The sequence below is a fragment of the Sceloporus occidentalis genome, unplaced genomic scaffold, assembly GCF_023333645.1.
Source record: "Sceloporus occidentalis isolate IW3139 unplaced genomic scaffold, rSceOcc1.0.p SCAF_41, whole genome shotgun sequence".
NCBI lineage: Eukaryota > Metazoa > Chordata > Lepidosauria > Squamata > Phrynosomatidae > Sceloporus > Sceloporus occidentalis.
In genome coordinates, this window is record NW_028317021.1 from 4036380 (window position 1) to 4057593 (window position 21214).

At 40.6% G+C, this 21214-nt stretch overlaps 1 protein-coding gene across 1 annotated transcript; it reads right to left on the reverse strand.

Moving 5' to 3' along the window:
- Positions 1-2601: 2601 nt before the first annotated feature.
- Positions 2602-20642, reverse strand: CDC45 (cell division cycle 45). The gene is made up of 18 exons (XM_089489812.1): positions 20427-20642; positions 19013-19072; positions 17718-17810; positions 16766-16903; positions 15954-16094; positions 14763-14818; positions 14059-14107; positions 13628-13689; positions 12891-12941; positions 11332-11451; positions 10401-10532; positions 8124-8222; positions 6948-7109; positions 6620-6758; positions 5785-5868; positions 4486-4604; positions 3572-3648; positions 2602-2782 (listed from the first exon to the last, which is right to left on the reverse strand). The coding sequence occupies exons 1-18, from the start codon at positions 20475-20477 to the stop codon at positions 2718-2720; spliced, it is 1698 nt and encodes a 565-aa protein (XP_089345938.1). The 5' UTR covers positions 20478-20642; the 3' UTR covers positions 2602-2717.
- Positions 20643-21214: the final 572 nt, after the last annotated feature.

Sequence of the window (21214 nt, forward strand, 5' to 3'; positions counted from 1 at the left end):
GACCCATCACTGGCTTGGCACCTATGCTAAAAGAAATCTTCCTCCCTTGCCTCCCAATCTCCCAGTGTTTCTCTTACTCCTCATATTACAGTCAGCCCTCTTTAACCACAGATTTTTTTATCCATCGATTCAAGCATCCACAGCTTGAAAATACTCCCAAAAAGTATACATTCCAAATAGCAAACCTTGATTTTCCATTTGATATAAGGTTGTCATTTTGCTCTGCCGTTATATTTAATGGGACTTGAGTGTCTACGCATTTTGTTATCCACGGGGGATCCTGGAACCAAACCCCAGCAGATAACAAGGACCCGCTGTATGTGTGTTATCTTGAGTAACTGAGGAGCACTTCACTTTCAAGGACTCCAGTTCGCTTCAATAGAAGTGAGAAAGTGACAAGCGCATAGTTTAGGCTGTCTGACTCACCCAAGTTGGTGAGTTAAAAGGGGGTTCAGGTGTGACCATTTTTGTGCCGCTGTCCCTGGTGCTGTGCAATGTATTTTGCTTGTGGATCTCTTTTCTACGTGACCCTGGCTAGATCCATCTAGTTCCTATTTTAGGAACTAGATCTCCTTAATCTAGCCAGTCTTTGGTTAGAAACATTTTGTATACACCACATGCAAAGCGCTTGTCCGATTTCCATACCTGTTTAGCAACAGTTTAATTTAGTCTGACCAATCACCTCACCACGTTTTGTGAAAAGATTTAGTTTAATGTCTGTGCAGCAGAGGCTTGTTTCTTAGCTTTTGGCCTCCTTCCACCCCACCCTGCCTTGAAATCCTAACTTGACGGCAAATAATTAAGAATCTGACACTGTGTTATTACAGTAAACAAATATTATGCTGGTTAAAAATATCTTGCCGCGCCAATCTAATCCCTTGGGAATGTCTCTTTGCTTTCAGACACTGCAGTGTGGAATGCAGAGAAATAATAGGGCCTAAGCTGATTTGTTCCTGCCTTAACTATTTTATTTTTAAAATGCCAGCAGCAGCAGCAGCCAAAACTCACCATGTGAACCTGCAACTATAAAGCACACTAATCTTTCCACAAAGGAGAGGTTAGAACGTTCAACCTGCCTCCTGGGGAGCTGAGCCGGCAGAAATCAAGGTACTGCTTTTTATATTTCAACGGATGTACCTAACAAGATGCTTCACGCTAGCTCTGTGAAACATCTTCCACTAAACTTCCCTAAGCTTCCGCTAGAGGGCTCAGATATTCAAGTATCCTACTATCTTCTTCACCTAAATGCTAAGCAGCTAAGGAAGGAATGTATTAAAAGGATAACCTATTGAGTTCATATATATATATATATATATATATATATATGGTACATTGTGTTGTGCCCCATAGCAATACCTTTGTTGCATTCTTTCCCGATCTCTCCCTCTTCATTGGGCAAGGCGTTACAAAAAATAGGGGTGGAGGTGGGTGGGATGGCTGATGTGAATCTCATATTATGAAGACTGCTTGGTCAGAATCTTACAATGACGCAGAGGATTGGGGTACACTTGAATGGATTAGGCTGTACCGTGGTCCCTCCACATTCGCTCAGATCAGGGGTGAAGGACCTCTGTGAATGTGAAAAAAACACAAATAAAAAAAATCCCACTATTCTTTTCATCTAAGAGAACACCTCTCTAGGAATCTCCAGGTCCTCCAGTGCAACCCTATGGTCAACTTCTTCCAGAAGCTGATCATGGAATGTTGCTGTAGGACCTACAAATGCCTAGAAAAGTGCTTTCTTTAGGAACATTTAGGTTCTCCAGCACAGCTCTCTGGTCAAATTCTGGCATAGTTGTGCTGGAGGACCCAGAGATTCCTAGAGAGAACATATTAATCAAACCCCAAATAATCAAATCCATAAACGTGAAAGCTACAAATGTGGAGGACCAACTGTTCTACAAGGGCAAGCAACAGGTCAGGGGCCATTTTCATGGCCCCTGAACCTACTGTGGACCCCACTCCTGGCAAAAGTGCCTCCTCCCAAAACTGGAAGTGACCAGACTCTGGCTTTAACCCTTCGTCTCCACAAAGGCACTTTTTTGAAGTAAGGCCTTGCAGTTACAAAATGGTCAGGCCTGGAGGCTTGCAGTTTTTTCTGTGTTTTGATGGATTGTTTTTCCTAGCAGCAGGGTTGGGGGGTCATCCTGCAACCACTATATGGGCAGATGTGAACTGTACAGGTGTATTGCCCACCCCACTCAACTAGATTACATCAGGGTTTCAGGTTACGCATGAAACTGCTGGAATAAAGTGATACAGAATGGCCGCCTGCCCTCATTTGTGAAGCTATGTATTCCATAGGACATGAGATCCTAGTCGCATAAAATGACTCTGGTTCATTTAATTGGTGCTACCTGGACAGGGCTATCCTGGTAGTGGACATGGAATAAAAAATTTATTTGATTAAAATTTTCCGTTACAAAACTTGGATTGGCTACAACTCCCATAATTATAAAACAGGTCTATACAAAATCTATATAAAAGTAGGGCAGACATAAAACAACCGCTGACATTTACACTTTTCATATACACAAGGTAAAATTCACAGATTAAAAGGTATCACAACCCTACAAGGAGGAGAGAAAAACTTTTTAAATATAAGAAAACCAAGTACACAATGCGCAATAAATTCTAACTGGTTCTAAAATGTTGAAAATAAAAAAATAAAATAAAATAAAAATTTAAAAATCCATATCTTCAGCACCAGATTACCATCAGGACAAAAGAGAGATAAGTGCATCCAGGAATTTGCTCCTGTCTTCCATTTTCAATTCAATTACTAAAGCGATAAAAGAAATAACTGTTAGAGTCAACGTTGGAGGGATAACATCTTACCACAGTACAACTGGCATGCTTGCCACATCTGTACACCAGGTCATAAAGAGACAGTTTCATCAATAGATTTTTGTGGGTTTTTCGAGCTATGTGGCCATGTTCTAGACCGTTTCATCAATCAGTTGTCTGGCAGTACTCTGCATTTTTAAGTCAGATTTAGAAATTAAAAGCTGTCTATACAAACTTGTTTACCCCTGCAGACAGATCATTCCTGTCCTATCATCCAGCTAGAGTAAATGTCCCAACTGAAAAGCACTTCAGCTGAAGGAATACCACACCATATATAATGGTGGCATCTAGTTTAATTACTGTTTCTTACTTGCAAAGTAATGACATGGTCTTGTTATCAAGTGTTATATTCCTCTACTGGCCAGATTGGAAGAATCCAAAGGCATAGTTGTCAAATGCACAGTTTGGGGTTACTTTTGTAACAAGAGTCTTTTTTGTGCACAATTCATGTTGAAAGAGCATGTCTTGTTGCATCTGAACTTCAGTGCATCATGCTGGACCCTTAGCCCCTGATCTGTCTTGCAAATGTCAGTGATACCAGACAGGTGCAGGAGCTCCTTTTCAAATATTTGCACACACAGAAAAATATTGAAATTTGCATCCAGCAGTTTCTAATATATTCCTCTCTTTTAAAAAAAAACCAAACATATAAGATACATGGAACAATTTCAAAGTTGCTGAAATACATACAAAATATACGGAAAAGTGCACTAATTTTACTTACTAGACATTTCGAAATGGTTGTGTAAAGTCCGAGAATTAGTGTTCTCTGCAGCTTTTTCAAATGCTCTTCCAAAAAAGCTAGAGGGAATGTATACACAGAAGCCTTTTTAGTTTTTCCCTAGAGAGAAGAGCCGGGCAAAATGCAGCCCTGCCTCACTCCCAAACCCCAAGAGCAGTTTCATCTTCACAACAATCTTTCCAGGTAGGTTAGGCTAAAAGAGTGACTGGTCCAAGGCCAGCCAGAGAATTTTACAGCAAAGCAAGGACTGGGACTTGGGTCTCTTTGGTTCAAGTCCACTCCAGCTACTATACCAGACTAGTACTCAACATGAGTGCAAAATACCGTATATACTCAACTATAAGTTGACCTCATATATAAGTCGAGGGCAGGTTTTGGGGACAAAATTATAGATTTTGATATGACCCATGGATATGTTGAGGGTAAAACATAGGGGCATATAATGAAGGATGTAAAGGATGAAGCAAAGGAAAACAATGACAAAGAACTTACAAAATTCCAGCAGGCATCACTATTTGTAGTCATACTAAAGGCGAATGGATGAGAGAGTAGAGGGGGGTCGGTGCTTCGAGCTCAGACTAAACTCTTGCCTTTCACCATATATTTCTATGTAATATGAGTTAAAATACAGTACTTACATTGACGCATGGATAGGTCGACTCAGGTTTTTTGGGCCAATTTTTAAACCTAAATTTCTAGACTTATGCATGAGTATATACAGTAAGTATATAGCCTTTGCTTATTTCATTCCAACTGCAGCCTTCTGAGTACTGTCTCACACAGGCACGCCCGCACACATATTCTTTAAACAAGCATTGCTCATACTAGACAAGAGCGTTCAGTTTACCCAGCATCTTATCTAAAGGGATTGACAAAAACCAAAACAGAAACCTTACTTCTTTTTGTCGGAGCTTTCAGTGTGAGGTGGAATCCCCACCATGATCACCGTCCCTTGCTCCAGATCCATGGGTGCTGCCATAACCATTGGCAGAAGTTTGCAGCGCTTGTTTTTTGTCTGGAGGCCAGAAAACATCTTGATTATACAAAGCTCAAAGACAGAACCATAACATTTTAGCCCTGTTGTTTGAAGTACTCAGGAAGAGCGAATTTGGGGATTAAAGGTATCTAAAAAAGGATTAAGGATCAAGCCTTCTTCAGACCTTTTGTTTACTTTCTAGGCAGGAGTCTCCAGACAACAACTTTCTTTCCAGGAATTAAATGCATCAACATGTTCAAGAAGTTAATGTACTTTATGGCACTATTACAGTAAGTTCCAGACTTCATTTCCCCCAATTAGAAAAACCTGACCAAACTCAGAATGACTTAAAGCAATGATAATAGATTAACTTTCTTAAAATAAAATCTGTAAGATTCTCAAAAATAAAAACACAATTTTCACCCTGGCGGATGAAATACACAACAAAAGACCTGAATATTGAAGCAAGGGGTGACTTGCAAGATTGCTTTATGTTATAGCAACCTCTGTGAGGTCTGGAGAATACTTTTTGCACCCCCAAATCTAGGATGTGTGTGTGAATTGCCATTTAAATATGAGCTCCTTGGCATTAAAAAACCAAAAAGATAGCTAGATATGGCTGCATTTTATCCATCTCGCTTTATATTCTCAAGGAATGATGTGGAAACCTATTCCTTTTTGTATATTTATAATGATTCTTCCCCTTCTGAAAGAAAGAGCTGTGATAAAACACATGATGCATGGAAATAAAACTGGCTTGTATTATTACTCTTCCAGGACTAAATGTTTTTCTTAGATAGTTGTGAACATGCTGTTGTTGTTTTTTTAAAATATAAATCAGATTGGGGAACTGGAAATTTCTAAGATCATATCAATAGGGAGGGATATCCCCTCTGTGCCTGCTGTCACCTTTACAATGAAGCTTTACCTTCCCTATTCTGTTCCAGAGGAAATCTTCTATGGAAGTGCTATTTTCATTCAGACAAAACCCACAAGGACCAAGCTGAAGCAATTTGCATTTAAAAAAGCAAAGACATATTCAGCATAACATCTTCTTTGGTACTAGTACCACCATATGTCTCACTTCATTATGAAGCTCACAGCAAAGTCACATATTAAGATGATAAGATGGTGCTATTTAACAAATGAAAACCCTTCTTGGTGATCATACCTATTTGAATTAAGCATACATAAATGTAGAAATGGTAAACATACTTACAGAACAAATAAAGGACCTCAGTAAGTATTTACTAAGGAGACGTAAGGACACTGGCCTAGAGAACAATTTCACGTCCGGGGTGCCCTTGAAACAAAGATACCATTACTTATTTCTAAGTTGAAAAGGGGGAGTCAGTGTGGTGTAGCGGTTTCAGCATTGGACTATGACTCTGGAAATCAGGGTTCGATTCCCCACTTGGCCATGGAAACCCACTGGGCAAGTGGCACACTCTCAGTCCCAGAAAAGGAGGCCTTAGAGATCTTCTTATGTAAGCCAGTAAAAAGCCCGACTGCTTGTGTAACTGGCCAGTTAAGCGAGCATCAACCCCCCAAAGATTCCAGCCTAATATTTACAATGACTAGCAGTTCTATGTGCAAGTTGAGTCAAATCTTAGAATTAAAAAAAAATCCAAATAGGACAAGATTTCTGGGTTCCAAAGACAATGTACCCGAGAGCTAAAAGATAGCAAGGTTGGTTTAAAAGAATTGTAAAGAAGCTTCTCAAATTTCCAGTCTCTCTACATTTCTTTTTAACCATCCCTACTATCCGATCTAAGGCTGCACCCGCATTCAGAAATAATCCAATATGACACCACTTTAACAGCCATGGAATCATGGGATTTGTAGTTTGTTGTGGCATCAGAGTCTCTGACAGAGAAGGCTAAATGTCTCACAAAGCTACAATTCCCAGAATTCCATAGCACTGAGCCATGGCAGTTAAAGTGGGTGTACAGCTAAACGGTTCAGACTTTAAATTACTGGCATGGTCTGTCATGGCAAATGAAGAGTGTTAAAGTATAATACAGAACTAAGAAATAAGTTCAAATAAAATTTACCTCCATGAGGTAGCAGTAAAGAAAAGGTCCCTGATTGATTACAAGATTTGTACAGATGCAGCTGGCTACAGTCTGCTGAATGGCACAGAGTTGCTTTTTCGCGAGCTCCAGCCCTTGATGCAACTTGTCCAGGTTACTCCTGAAGCAAGGGGAAAATAAGGAACCTATTTTAATGGAGAAGAAAATAATTCATCTTATCCCAAAGACTTCCTACATGTTACCAATATTTGATGATCAATATTTACGTTGTAAAATAAAAGACACACGTACGAAAAATGAGTACTCCAACAGCAATCAAATGAATGTGGGGAAAACACATGTACATTACCTGGAAAGACTATCCAAAGCCTTGATAAAGTTATCAGTTGCACTTTCATCCTTCTCCACATTCTCCATTAAAGCAGCAACTGCATATACGACATCGCTGGCTAAAAACTTATGTTTAAAACCAAAATGGATGCTGAAGGTTTGTACTCTTAAATCTTTCATGCTGTAAAACAAAATTAAGCCAGAAGTAGTAACTTAAAGAATTTTTGTTTTCTCTTGTGCTATATACCAGGATGTTAGCTAAAGTAACTGAGAATTCGTAACATCTGCAGTCCTGTACATGTACACTCAGAAGTAAATGAGTTAATACAACTGCATCCCATGTAGGTAGATTTATGTTCAAAAGACAACTCTTATTTTGGGTGATCCAGCTACAAACAAAAAATCTAGCTATCATTCTCATTTAGCACATTTCACTGCTTTCCTTCTATTAGTTTTACCTGTTTTCTATACCTTTGTTCACATATAAAGTTAACATTTACAACTTTAACCTTCCTGACCAAAGCAGCTCCTGGTGATATGCAGAACATGAGCATCTCTCCCAAATTGTCTCCTTGTACCATTTTCTTCTTCCCATTGTTATTTTGGAAAGCTTGCCATTCCACTCTTTTTTCTGCATTGCCTCCCTTCCCCTCTCAAAATCTAAAGCAGTTCAGGTAGCTGCAACTGGAAACATTTGCCTTTTCCACTGAGATATCAAGACTTCTGAACCAAAGGTTTCCTCTAAGTGTGTTACAACATGTATAATATCTTTATGTAGTGCTTTTCTAAAGCACTCAACATGATCTACATCTATTGCTTCAACAATCACCAACTCAGCCTAATAAGGTCTGTGTTATTCTCAATGTATTGCAGATATGCCTCAATGAGCATAATGGGACCAATAAAATTTATTTAAAGTAATGAGCAGCAAAGTCATATGGTACAAGAGACCTGTTAAATGTCCAATGGCTATATGTAAATACTTAGACCTGTTCAGTAGTTGTTCTCAATCTTTGGCCCGTCAGAAGCCCCAGCTAGAAATGCCAATAGCTAGAGTCTGAGAACTGAGATCCAAAACGTCTGGAGGGCTAAAGGCTAAGAATCATACATTTAGATTACTGAGGATGGGTTTCTGCTTCACTTCAGCATCTTCTAAGAACATCAGACATGCAAATAGATAAGAAAGGTGATTAACCCAAATTTATTTGCAGATTCTTCTATCATCTCCCGTAGGTTCTCTTTCAAGGAAATGTCCATAGAATTGAACTTCTGTTTTACTTGCTTCAAAGGTAACCTAAAAATGAAAAATACAATCAAGGGGAATAATGTGCATGTGGAATATTGGCAAGAATTTTTTTTTTTACCCGTCTGCCTGTCACCCAAACCCACATCACTGACAGTCTCTTTATGTTCATCACTCAATAACTACTGCTAATTTTTAAGGGCAATACTCATCAAAGGAAGGAAAAATGCCATAGGCAGGAATCCTCTAAAAGGCTTATGGTGGTGTTGCCCCCAATTATACCAGCTTAAATACATTTAAAGACATTGTGGAAGGAGGTATGCTGCATCCCTTTTAATACCTTTATCGGTCTGATGGCTCCTGGGCGCATCTCTGTGGCTAATCCATGGGGAGTGAAACTGCATCTAGGATTCTCCAGCACATTTGATGACATTTTGGAAGAGATAAGCAATCATCCCGCAGACTACCAGACAGTTACCCTCTACTAGTGCAGCTATTGGACACAAGTGTTATTCTGATTCAGATCACTGCTGACTAGCTAGACTTGGGGGGGGGGGGCTCACCAGAATTTTAGAAAGGATTTTCCCAAGCTAAAACCTGGGACCAGCTGCCTGCAAGGCATTGGTGGAGAACCAAGCACTGAAAGCAAATGCTTACCCCCCCCACAAGCCTTCACATCGTATCCAGCCTACAGTGACCCTAAGACAACTATCATGGGATTTTCTTGGCAAGATATGTTCAGAAGGGAGATAACCTTTGCTTCCCTTTGAGGCTGAGAATGTGACTAACCCAAGGTCACCCAATGGGTTTCCATGGCCAAATGGGGATTCGAATCCTCATCTCCCATAGTCCAATGCTCAAACCACTATACCACACCAGCTCTTGTTTCTAACCCTTATATCCCATTATATCACCAGAGTTGTTGTTCACTGTTCCAGCTCCACTACTCTAAGCCAGACGAACATCTCCTGCCCCTTTTCCATTTTGTAACATTTTGGCTGGTTGTACTGAAAGTGCTACCCAACTATGGATTTAGTAATTTCAATTTTGGACTGTCATGGCTCTCTTTGCTTTACCTGCTTCCAAAAGTGATGCTCCCTTTTTCTAGTGTTGCCTCTTATGCACAGCATGGCAGATAAGAGCATCTATATAATAAGAGGCTTTTCCACAGCTGCCCCTGCCCTCTGGAACACGCTGCCCACCGAGCTCCGCTCATCTACTACCCTGGCCCAATTTAGGAAGGATCTTAAGACCTTCCTATTTAAGCAGGCATTCCCCGACTAAACATCCTGTGGGCCTCCCTCCTCTTCCGTGGCCATGAGGATGGGCTAATGGGGCTTTTATTGTTATTTTTAAATTTGTATTGGTACTGATGTTGTTGTGTTTTTAACCTGTATTTGTTGCACTGTTGCATTTGTAAGCCGCCCTGATCTTTTTGGAAGGGCGGGATATAAATAAAGATTTTATTATTATTATTATTATTATATGCTGCCTCCTATTCATTTATTTCAAAACCTCCCTAATAAGCCACCTTTTCCATGAAGCCACTGACTCCTAGCACCAAACTCTTTGGCAGGAATAGGCAACTGTGTCTCTTACATGATTTAATTAACTTATATGTCTTATATCTTGCTTTTCTCCCAGGAATGATATTGAAGACAACATCTGAGATTCAAGGTGGCTTTTGCTGTGTTGGCTAATGCTGATTGGAGTTGGTTCCAATAATATCTAGAAAGCCACAGTTGTCAGACCCATTCTACACTGAACAAGGTTAAACGTGTGCAACAGAGTCCTACCCTGCAGCCTCATCATGGCATGGATGTAACAATCTTGAAGATGTGCCAGCAGAGTATGAGCTCTGCAAGGTTCTATCAAGCTGGTAAAGCTTTGAACATGGCCCCTTTGGAAGGCTGCATATCTGCCATTCAAGGATAAGGCTAACTAAGTATGAACAAAGTCATAACTGGAAGGCAATCCACTGCAAATCTGAATGTAACACAGTGGAATACTTGCTGTCAAGCAGGGGAACTTCATGCACTATAAATTCATGGCTCTTTAAGGTAGGTGTGACTGAATTAAATCCATAACCTCCTGCTCACTCTCACTTTCCTCTCCACTATTTGTTACCTTCCCTATGACAAACCCCTTGGGATGCAGAATTATCCTCTTGTATTTTGAGATGTGACTTGATGGTACACACACATATGAACACTCTTCTCTTTAACTCACCCCATATCAGCCAGGAATTCCTGCAGTTTCTTCTGGCCTTGCACAGACCAAAGCTTGAAGCTAGCAGAAGTATAAGAGGTATTGCAGAGGCTTTCATACAGAGACCAGTGCTGGTAGAGTGCAAGGCACAAGCTGGGGCCAGAATTAGGAAAAATAACTACAATGGGTTGGATCAGTAAGCTATAATAGTCAAGATAAAAATGACCTTCTTCTCTTTTTCACAGTCTTAAAAATAATATAAATCGAAGACTGTAACAGAACAGTATCCTGTATAAGAGATTATATAATGTCTATACTTCTGGAAACTCTGAATCATTTGCTATTTCTTTTATAGTCATAGCTTTGATAGTCTTTCACTTTCTTACAACAGCTATCCTATCATTTGACCCCCCCCCCCTTTTTTTTTTTAAATATAGGGAACTGGGGCAGAGAGGTGGGAATTCAAGGGCACTCAGAGAACCTGTGGCTGAACTAAAATTTGAACCAGTTTTATAGATCCAGTTGCAATACTCCAGATCATTCTAACCTTATTCTCAAAAATGAGGGCTGCCCCAGTTAGTTACAATTCACTAGAATGTGAATGAAAAACTACCTTCCTCCATGGTGTCTTAACCCCAACACACCATTTTCGGTGAATTTTGGACCAAGTTTGAACACTGTTTGAACATATATTGTTATCCACCTTTGGCATTTTAGTGAGAAAAACAGGTAAATAAATAAAAAAGGACCATGTATGAAAACATGACAGTCTTCTCTGCACCTGGGAATGCAAGAGGAAGAGGGAAGGATCCCAAGAAATGGGAGTTTTCTTTGGAGTGAACCCATTATGCCTGAACTGGGCCAGTGACTGAAAACAATGCAATGTTAACTACTACAAACCATTCTCACAAGTCATGACAATTGTTTTACCCGTAATCATTCAGAAGGATACTCATATTCAAATGCTATTCTCATACAGTCAATGGAAAGAGAGTTCTCTTCATCCCCATTGCGATGGTTGTGCCGGGATACATGACGCTGTAGGGTTCCAATATCTGTTACGTACTTCATTCTTTTGATAAAGAAAAAAAGATTATTTGCTTCAGTTTCTTTTCCTCAGAACTCTATTACCCGTTCAAATGTCATTTAGGAAAGGTTGGCAAAAAGTTGCAGTAGTTGCAAAAGATTGCTAAAGATTGTACACCATTGGCAGGTTTTATGTTGTTTTATGATTTTGTAAAACTTACGGCACTATACAAATAAATAATAATAATAATAATAATAATAATGGCTTCTGACTCTCAATAGTTTGACATAGGCTGCATCCACACTGCAGAAATAATCCAGTCTGACATCACTAAATGTTTCGGCTCAATGTTATGGGATTCTGGGAACTGCAGTTTGTTGTGGCACCAGAGCTTTCTGAAAGAGAAGGCTAAATGTCTCACAAAACTATAATTCCCAGAAACCTGTAGCATTGAGTGATGGGAGGCAATACAAAAATATTTTCAATCAAGCAGTCAATCAAAATCAAGATATATCCTACATGCCTCCCCATCCATGCTTTAGCATGTTCGTTTGTTAGTAAAACGAATGCCAAAAAAGTCCTTTGGGGTAAGGAAGGAATGTACTCTACTATCCTTTAATAACATGCTCAGTCTCAACAAACACCATAAATATTAACCAGCTGGCACTCCACATTTGTGGCTTTGACTTTTGCAGATTTGATAATTTGCAGTTTTGTTTAATATGTTCTCTCTAAGAATTTCTATGTCCTCCAGCGCAATTCTGCTGGAAGTTGACCATAGAGTTTTCTGGAGAACCTAGATGTTCCTAGAGAAAACACCGTTCTAGGGATTTGTGGTTCCTCCAGCATGATTTTATGACCAACGTCTGGCAAATGTTGACGACAGAGTTGCACTGGAGGACCTGGAGATTCCTAAAGAGGTGTTCTCTCAGGTAAAAAGAACAGTATTTTGTTATTTGTGGCTTTTCCACATTCACAGCGGTCCTTCACTCCTAACTTCAGCGAATGTGGAGGGACCACTGTATTCACCTACAGCTACATCAGTCACCCATAGCTCTCTCAGTGAATAGAGTTGTCCCAGTTCATTTTAGCACTGGGGGTGGCCCTGCACAGAAAACGAACACGTTACTTCCCAAATCTGTTCTGATTTTACTGTAATAGTGAATACAGTGTGCCCTTCCTTTACGCGGAGGATCTGTTCTGGACTCCCCCGCGTAAAGCAAATTCCGTGTATGCTCAAGCCCCATTTAAATGCACGTGGCGGCATTAGTCCCTATGGGATGTACCGCCCCTTCCTCCCTGCGCAGCTTTCAGCGTATGCTGAAAGCCGCGTATGAGGTGGGTGCACTGTACTAATATGCCGGATCAGCTATAATAGTTCTCACTTACTTCAAATATCTATGTCCTATCATTTTGTGCCATCATCCAAGATGTGTAAGAAATTAAAAACGTAATTTAAAATTGGTGATTTGTTGCTCACTTACTGAGTAATTTTGTCTTGGACCCACTGATCTGTTAGTCCAACAATAGCCCACCTAAAAAAAAAAATGAGGGAGAAGCAGGCATTTGTGAATAATCTCTGTCCAAACTGCATAGTGTACAAACATCTAAAGGGTATGAAATAAATACTTATTTGAAATAATTCAAATAATATTATTTTGGTTATACAAAGTTATGCCTGTGAAACATTTCCTTCCACTTTCCAACTATATAGGAAGTTGATTTATCCCAAGTTAGACCAGCTAGGTCCTCTCAAGTCTCAGTTCTGTTGAGCGGAATTCTTTTAACTGAAAACGTACTTTTAAACTGGAACCTTCTGTAAGTAAAGTACATAAACTACCAAATGGGAATGACTAATATTTACTGGTGGTGCCTCAAGAACATTTTCTTTTAGATGTATGTAATAAATGAATCAGAAGAGGAAACAAAAACTTTGAACTCCTTCTCACATCAATGGCAGAGGAGAGGAGAGAAGTGGCTGCATGTGTGCCCAAGGCTCATAAACATCAAAATAACCATGGCTTGTTACAATGTTCAAATATCTGACATAGTCATATCCTACAAATCTTTAAGTAGCTGTTAGTGCAACAAGTCCAAGGTGGCGAGAACAAAGAAACCCTGATGGTGTTTTTTTTTTCTTGCAGTACAGTAATGGATTTTCTATCTGGGTTAGAACAGGGATGAAGTCAACAACATTGCTATTGCAAACAAGGCTACATACCACAACATATCATTCAAATCTTTGGACATGAGCCATGCCAGGTCAAACAGCATCATGGCAGACTGCAAGAGAAAAGAAAGAAATCATTAATGAACTATTTTGCAATGAAAACATTTTAGCACTCCAGCAGGGCCAATGTTACTTCAGAGGGGCAAAGCCATATCTATGGACTCCAAAGGAGGCAAAGCCATCTCCCCCACTGTAGCCTTTCATTTTGGAACATATGTGCATATATATGTTTGTGCATATATATGCATCTCCCAAGCCGTGGATGGTTGAATCTGTGGATAAAGAACCAATGGATATGGAGGGCCAATGGTAATAAGTCTAAGTATCAGTTGAAGCATTCTAAGGGTTTCCTTACATGATACAATAATGCTTTCCCTTGAAGAAAGTTATTTCACAATTTGAGACTAAGACTAAATACTTACTGAAGTTCCATGGTATTCATACTGCTCATAGTCAAAAAGGATTTCTTGCCTGAAGAAAAGAAAACAAATCATTCCTTTCCCACAACTATTATATATGCAAGACTGAATTATAAGGTCTTTAAACTGTTTCTGAAATCAAATGAAAAAGAAAGCCAGTCCAGCCTGAAGCACTTCAATGTATGTGGAGAATGCCTACATGCAAAATCAGCCCTGTTTATTTCAGTTGAAACAGTGGCTTCATATTTATCATGGTAGAAGACATATGAAATGGCCAGGCCAGGCATTCCAGGGGGAGAAAACTTCATGTGCAGAGATCCTGTACTCATTGAGAACTTTTAGGAATGGAGCAAGGAATACAAATGAAGAGGTACAAGCAGGTTGAGAATGGTTTCTCTTTGGTCAAAACAGAAGATGCTCATAAGTATTTATCACAGAAGAGTACTATTCCATATACTGATGATATATTTCTGGTAAAAATGATTGGGTTCTTTCCATGCTAATATCTTATCAGTTGATTAATACCTTAAGCACCTTGGAGAGGTAAATTTCAACCTCTGAAATGTTAAGAAGTTGTGTGTTCAAAATACACAAACTGGATTGGGTTCTTGCAGATGATGCACAAACCAGATGTATATTGGAGAGCTTGCAATCTTAGCTTTACAGTGATAAAGAACCAAGGAAGTGAACAGAATTTGGAAACATACCTGCGTGCCTCCCATTCCCTTCTCTGTCGCCTTTTCATGGTTCTTTCTACAATTTCCTATACAGAAATGAAGGGGCAAAGTCATAGTAGAGCATAATATTGAAACAATGAAGGAAATTTTAAATATTTTGAACACAAACTACTTTAAATATAGTTCTTCATTACCAATTTGTACTCAAAATATTTTAAATACAAAGAACATAATGACAAGCAATAATCTTCTGTAGTCAGCAAGAATGAAATATAGGCATACCTCAGTTTAAGAAAGCTCCTTTTTACGAAATCTATTTATGTATGCCCACTCCTCCCCTTTCCCTCATCCTCTGTCTAGCTGTAAAGTTTTAGCAGCAGCTGCATTGGGAGCATGGTGAAGGAGGGTTGGAGCAACAGATTTTCAATGTCAGGTTGCAGCAACATGTCTGTAGTAAACATTGCAATAAGGCTTAAAGGAAAGTGTGATTTTGCTCTAGATACTCCTACTGTAGTGGTGTGTTCCTGCCTAGAACAGGCCAGATAAACAGTAGCTCCCTCCAGAATCCCTTACTGAGTAGGCATGAAATGCAAAAGGGGGAGAACAGATAAACCTGTCTTACCAGCTTCTCCCAGTATGTTTTTTAAGCACATGGATCTGTATGTTTGGTTACCAAAACAGAAATCATAAGAAAGGTGGAGGCTGGTGAATGGAAACTATGCCCCTGGATGCATTTTGGAAGAAGCTGTCAAGTGGTCTCTAGAAGGTTCAAAATGTTTTTGTTCACTTATGTAAGGTTTGCCTGACTTGGTTGGTTCATTTCACATGTGTTTGTTTGGAAGAAAATGTATGACGAGATATATTGAACGGCTCTTCTTTTTGTGGTTCAGAAACCTCACCCTATTCTTTCTATGTTATTTCTGCCTTCTGTACCAAAGTTACTGTTAAAGAGGTAATGCCCAGGAACACATCTACATTGTCAACTGAGGTGTCCCTGTAAAAGGTATAAAGCAGCATTTTTCAAGGTCCTGAAAGTCTCCTTCCGAATTGTAACTCATTGAAAGCTGTGCAACTTGAAACAATAAATCAAGAAATAATCAGTTGGGGAACTGCATATAATCAACAAAGTTGATACTAAATTACAAAAAGGTTGTAGTTTTTAACGTGACGGGAAAAAGCCTTTAATCTTTATGTTATATTTAAACTCAGTTGTGATCTAACCTCTTCGAATCGCCTTCGCTTTCCTGAAGGCTCTGATCCATCACTTTCATTCCCAGAATCCTGGTCCTCTTCCTCATCCCTGAAGATATCATCGTAAGCTGGAATTTCAAGGTCATCATCTTGCTTAACCAGCAGTTTGATCTAGCAAAATAAAACATTTGATTAAGTGAAGCATTTTTAAAACAATTTAATTTTTTTTAAAAAGATTACCGAAGAAGAGCTAGTGTGGTGTAGTGATTGATGGAGGGGATGCAAAGCGGAAAGTAGTTGTTACAACGTTTTAAACAGAGGCTGTACAGTCACACATCAGGGGTGCTGCAGTAGTGGATTTTGACTAGATGGTCTTGATCTTGACTAGATGGTCTTTGTTTGGACTACCTGAACTTTGATGTAATTCCCGCTCTTGTGATGGCTACTTCTCTAGCTCATTATAATTGTGTTTAAAAGTATTGCTAAAGGATTGGTGAATGGTAGGGTTCTAGTCACCTCCAGAGGTACATTTTATGAAGCTTTCCCTCCTTTTCTGTCTTTTCACCAGAAACCTGAAAAGCTCCTGGTGCACGGCCAATGCCAATGGAAGTAAAGATCATATGGGTAAAAGCCTGAAACAAGCTTGCTTACATGGTTAGAAATGCTGGTGTCAGATTTCTGAAATCTGTAGGAGAGAACATGGAATTTAACTCAGGCTAGTTGAGCAGGAGAGTCAAAGTCTGGAAAAACTTCTGTTTTGAACAACTCCTAGAATTATTCAGGCAGTATGGCCAACAGATGTGAATGGATCAGTTGTTCACATTGTCGAAAACAGAATTTACCTGAGTCTCGTTGTAAACGTTAACTACGTTGATAGGTCTGTGAGTGTCACAAACGAAGAATATAGCGTCTTCCTCGGGCTGAAGGACATCTAGCAGGTCAATGTTGGCACCACAATTTATCAGGACGAAATACTGGAACTATAACCAAATAGGTGTAACAATATAAATATACCAAAAAGACTTGGCTTTTGTGAAGTGCTATTCCACTTCCGAAATATTAATACTTCTTCATGCCTTATTACGAATTATTCTAAAGCCCTAATTCTATACACTCATCCCTCCACATTTGCAGGCATTAGGGGTGAAGGACCCCCATGAATATGGGAAAACCGCAAATAACAAAAATACTATGTTTTTACCTGAGAAAACACCTCTCTAGGTCCTCCAGTGTAACTCTCTGGTCAACATCTGCCAGACATTGACCATAGAATTGTGTTGGAGGAGCTACAAATGCCTAGTGGAGTGTTCTCTCTAGGTTCTTCAATGCAACTTTTGGTTCATATTGATCACAGAGTTGCGCTGGAGGACCTAGGTATTGCTAGAGAGAACAAATAATCAAATCTGCAAAAGTCAAAGCCGCAAATGTGGAGGGACAAGTGTATATTTCCTTCAAGAAATCATGACTAAGTACCAGAAACCACACTTTACAAACTGCTGTCTTAAGGCCTGGGGAGACATTGCCAGTCAGAGCAGAGAATACTGAGCTAGATTAATCAAAGGCCTGACTTTATATATATCACCTTCCCTTATTCCATACTACCTGTTTCAATTGTGTTTCTAACTCTAGATAGGATTGGGCTTTGTAACTAATTTAATGGTAATTAATAATCATATATAGAATAATTTGGGATTTAAGTGCCACTTAATTTAGTAGGTCTTAATTCTGTGGAAATAATTCCATACTGCAGCTTATTAGAAATTAAATAGCTGTTTTTCAAAAGAAGGCTTTTACCTGATCTTTGTGTTCAAGAAATGCTGTTTCAAGTTCTTGCCATCCAGAGACTGGGACAAGTGTGTACTGCACATGATCACAGTGGAATAGAGCCTAAAACAATGAAAGTTACATTTCAGAGGAAGAAAAAGTACTACTAACAGCCCTGGCATAGCAGAGCAGTAATATGGGCTTTTGCTCGACAGTAGTTTCTGAGTAAATATTTATCACATCCTGCCATAGAAAAGTAAATATGGATTTACTGAAGGACAGGCCCAGAAATCCAAGCAACCTAAAATACTTGAGTGCTATAAATAAGATACAATGTTTAGCAACATATTCCTCATGCCCCAACATAAAGATGAACTTAGGCTGCATCTGCACGACAGAAATATTCCAGTTTGACACCACATTAACTGCCATGGCTCAATGCTAAGGAATTGTGGGATTGGTAGTTTGTTGTGGCATCAAAGCTCTGCTGTGCGGATGCAGCCAAAGAGTCACAAAATAATACAAGACTGGAAAAGAGTCACAGGCCTGTTACAGACTGCCAAAATAAAACTGCTTCGGGTCTCTTTGGAGGTATGCTATTTAAATGATGCATGCATCCTAAGAATCCGGAAGCTGCACCAAAAGCTGCACTCCAGCGCTTAGGAATGGAGTGTGGCTTTGGCGCATCCTCCGGACTCTTAGGACTCATGCATCATTTAAATAGCATATCTCCAAAGAGACCCGAAGCAGCTTTATTTTGGCAGTCTGTAACAGGCCACAGCTTAATAAAAACATTCTTTTCCTGGTTACTTATCAAAATTTCAACTGAGCCATGAAAGGACTGAATTTGCCCCTCCTTGTAAAGTTGTCATATTCAAAGATCTCTGTGAAACATTTTTTTCATGGTTTTTTGTGGGTTTTGGGGGTTCTGTGTCCATGTTCTAGAAGAGTTTATTCCTGACATTTCGCCAGCAGCTGTGGCTGGCATCTTCAGAGAATGCTGGCATGGAAGAGAGTGGGTATATATATATATATATATATATATATATATATATAGTGGCCATACATATACATACTATGTCCCACTCTCTACCATACCAGTATTCTCTGCAGATGCCAACCACAGATGCTGGCAAAATGTCAGGAATAAACTCTTCTAGAACATGGACACATAGCCTGCAAAACCCACAAAAAACTATGGATGCCGGCCATGAAAGCCTTCGACTTCACATTTCTTTCATAGCCTGGGCTGTCTTCTCATCTCTCTACTAATTCTTTTTAAAACCTTTCCAATATTTTGCTTTTTGCACACTTTCAGGACTTACTTGGAGTATTTTACACGCGCACAAGGCATCGACATCTGCAGCAACAAGGAGCAGCACACGCTACAAAAAAAGAAACATTTGAGTTTGCACGTATGGGAACACCACACTGCAGAAGGAGGATCAGCAACCACCCAAACCAAACCATAGTTAAAGAAGGAAGAGGTCAAGGTGAAGGCAATGGAGTGGAGGGTAAGCTATAGCCCCTTGAGATGTTGTTGGACTCCAGTTCTCATCAAGTACAGCTAGTGGTTAGGGAGCTATAGGTCAAAATCCCATGGAAAGCCATGTTTCTGGAGCAGAACAAAGTAAGCTGTGAAGGGTATTTTACTCAACGAATAGAAACATTCCTTGAAAGTATTTTAGGAAGCTTCTCTATCATCTTTTCAATTATATCAACAGCGCTATCATATCACCTCTTAACCTTCTTTTCTCCAGGCTAAACATCCCCAGCTCCCTAAGACGTTCCTTATAGGGCATGGTTTCCAGACCCTTCACCATTTTGGTTGCCCTCCTTTGGACACATGGCTCCAGTTTCTCAATGTCCTTTTTGAATTGTGGTGCCCAGAACTGGACACAATATTCCAGGTGGGGCCTGACCAGAGCAGAATAGAGTGGCACTATGACTTCCTTTGAGCTAGATACTATACTTCTATTGATGCAGCCTAAAATCGCATTGGCCTTGTTAGCTGCCGCATTGCACTGTTGACTTATGTTTATCTTGTGGTCTACTAGGACTCCCAGATCCCTTTCACACGTATAAGTCTCTCATTCAGCCAAGTGTCCCCCATCATCCTATATCTGTGCATTTCATTTTTCTGCCCTAAGTGCAGTACCTTAGACTTCTCCTTGTTGAAGCTCATTTTGTTTAGAGCTCCTCATGCCAGCCATTCCTTCCACTGCAAACAGACAGGGCTTTTGTTTCTCATTTCCAAGGGATGGCTGCCAGGTCTCACCAGTCCCCCCCCCCCCCCAACTTGGCCAACAGTAAGGGGCCTATGCTCCAAAACTCACTGCCCAAATAACCCAGTTCGAGACCGCTTTCCCTGCCCTGGCTCAAGGCTAGGAAGTGTAGTTCTGGGAGACGCATTGAGCCTCCTCCGTCAGAGAGCTCTGGGGCCACAATCAACTACAATACCCAGGATTCCCTAGCCCTGAGCCAAGGCAGTGAAAGCGGTCTCGAACTGGATTGTCTCTGCAGGGCTGTTTTGGACCCAGGAGGGTTGTCGTTGCAAATATCTGGCAAGCCAAGGAGCCTTAGGCCTTGGCTCTGGCGCCCCAACAAACGACCCTTCCCAGAATCCCGTAACAGTGAGCGGTGGCACTTCAAGCGAGGCCAAACCGGATTATTTCTGCCGTGTGGCTGCAGCCAACGACAGCAAACCAAGTCGGAAAGGCAGCCTGAGAGAAAACTGACCTGGCTGAGCACCACTTCGTAGAAGTCTTTGCGGAAGTCCGTCAGGAACATGGCGGGAGAGGAGCAATGGCGGCTGGCGGAAAGACCCCGGGCCCTACTCTCTCATCCCCGCTCAAAGACAGGCGCCAAATCCTCGCCTTTCCCCATTGGCCGTCCCGCTTCGAGCTTCGCCCAATGGCCTTCTCCTCCATCCCATTCCACGCCTCTCCCCGCCGCTTTGGGAAAGCTTTATTGGACGAGCCTTCCGCGGCCCCGCCCTCCCCTCTGCCTCCACCAATCAGAACGACGAGTTCTCCGAAGCCTCCCTTGGTCTTGTTTATGAAGCGAGGCATCGGAGCGCAAAGGGGCTTCCTAGTTCTAGGCGAAAACTCAGGGTCCTAGGCTCCATAGAAGGAGGCTAATTCTCTCGCGAAAACTACAAAGCCCAGGATCCCATGGGGCTGAGGCACGGCTCTCACGTCTAACCAGAGCCGGAAATGAGGACCTTTGTGTAGTTCGCTGCTTCTCATTGGTCGGGGGGCGGAGCTAAAGGCGAATTTTCTTTGGAAACAGGGCGGCCTGTTTGGATTCAGCCTTGAGGCGGAAATAAAATTATTATTATTATTATTATTATTATTATTATTATTATTATTATTATTATTATTGGTCAAGCGGGAAGGCTCAACAAAGCCGCCTGAGGGGAAGCTTCCCATTTCCGTCCCATTCCTCTCAGGCGGAAGCATCCTCGTCTCCGCCTCTCCCCGGGAGCTTCATTGGACGAGCCCTTGGCAGCCCCTCCCTCCCTCTCT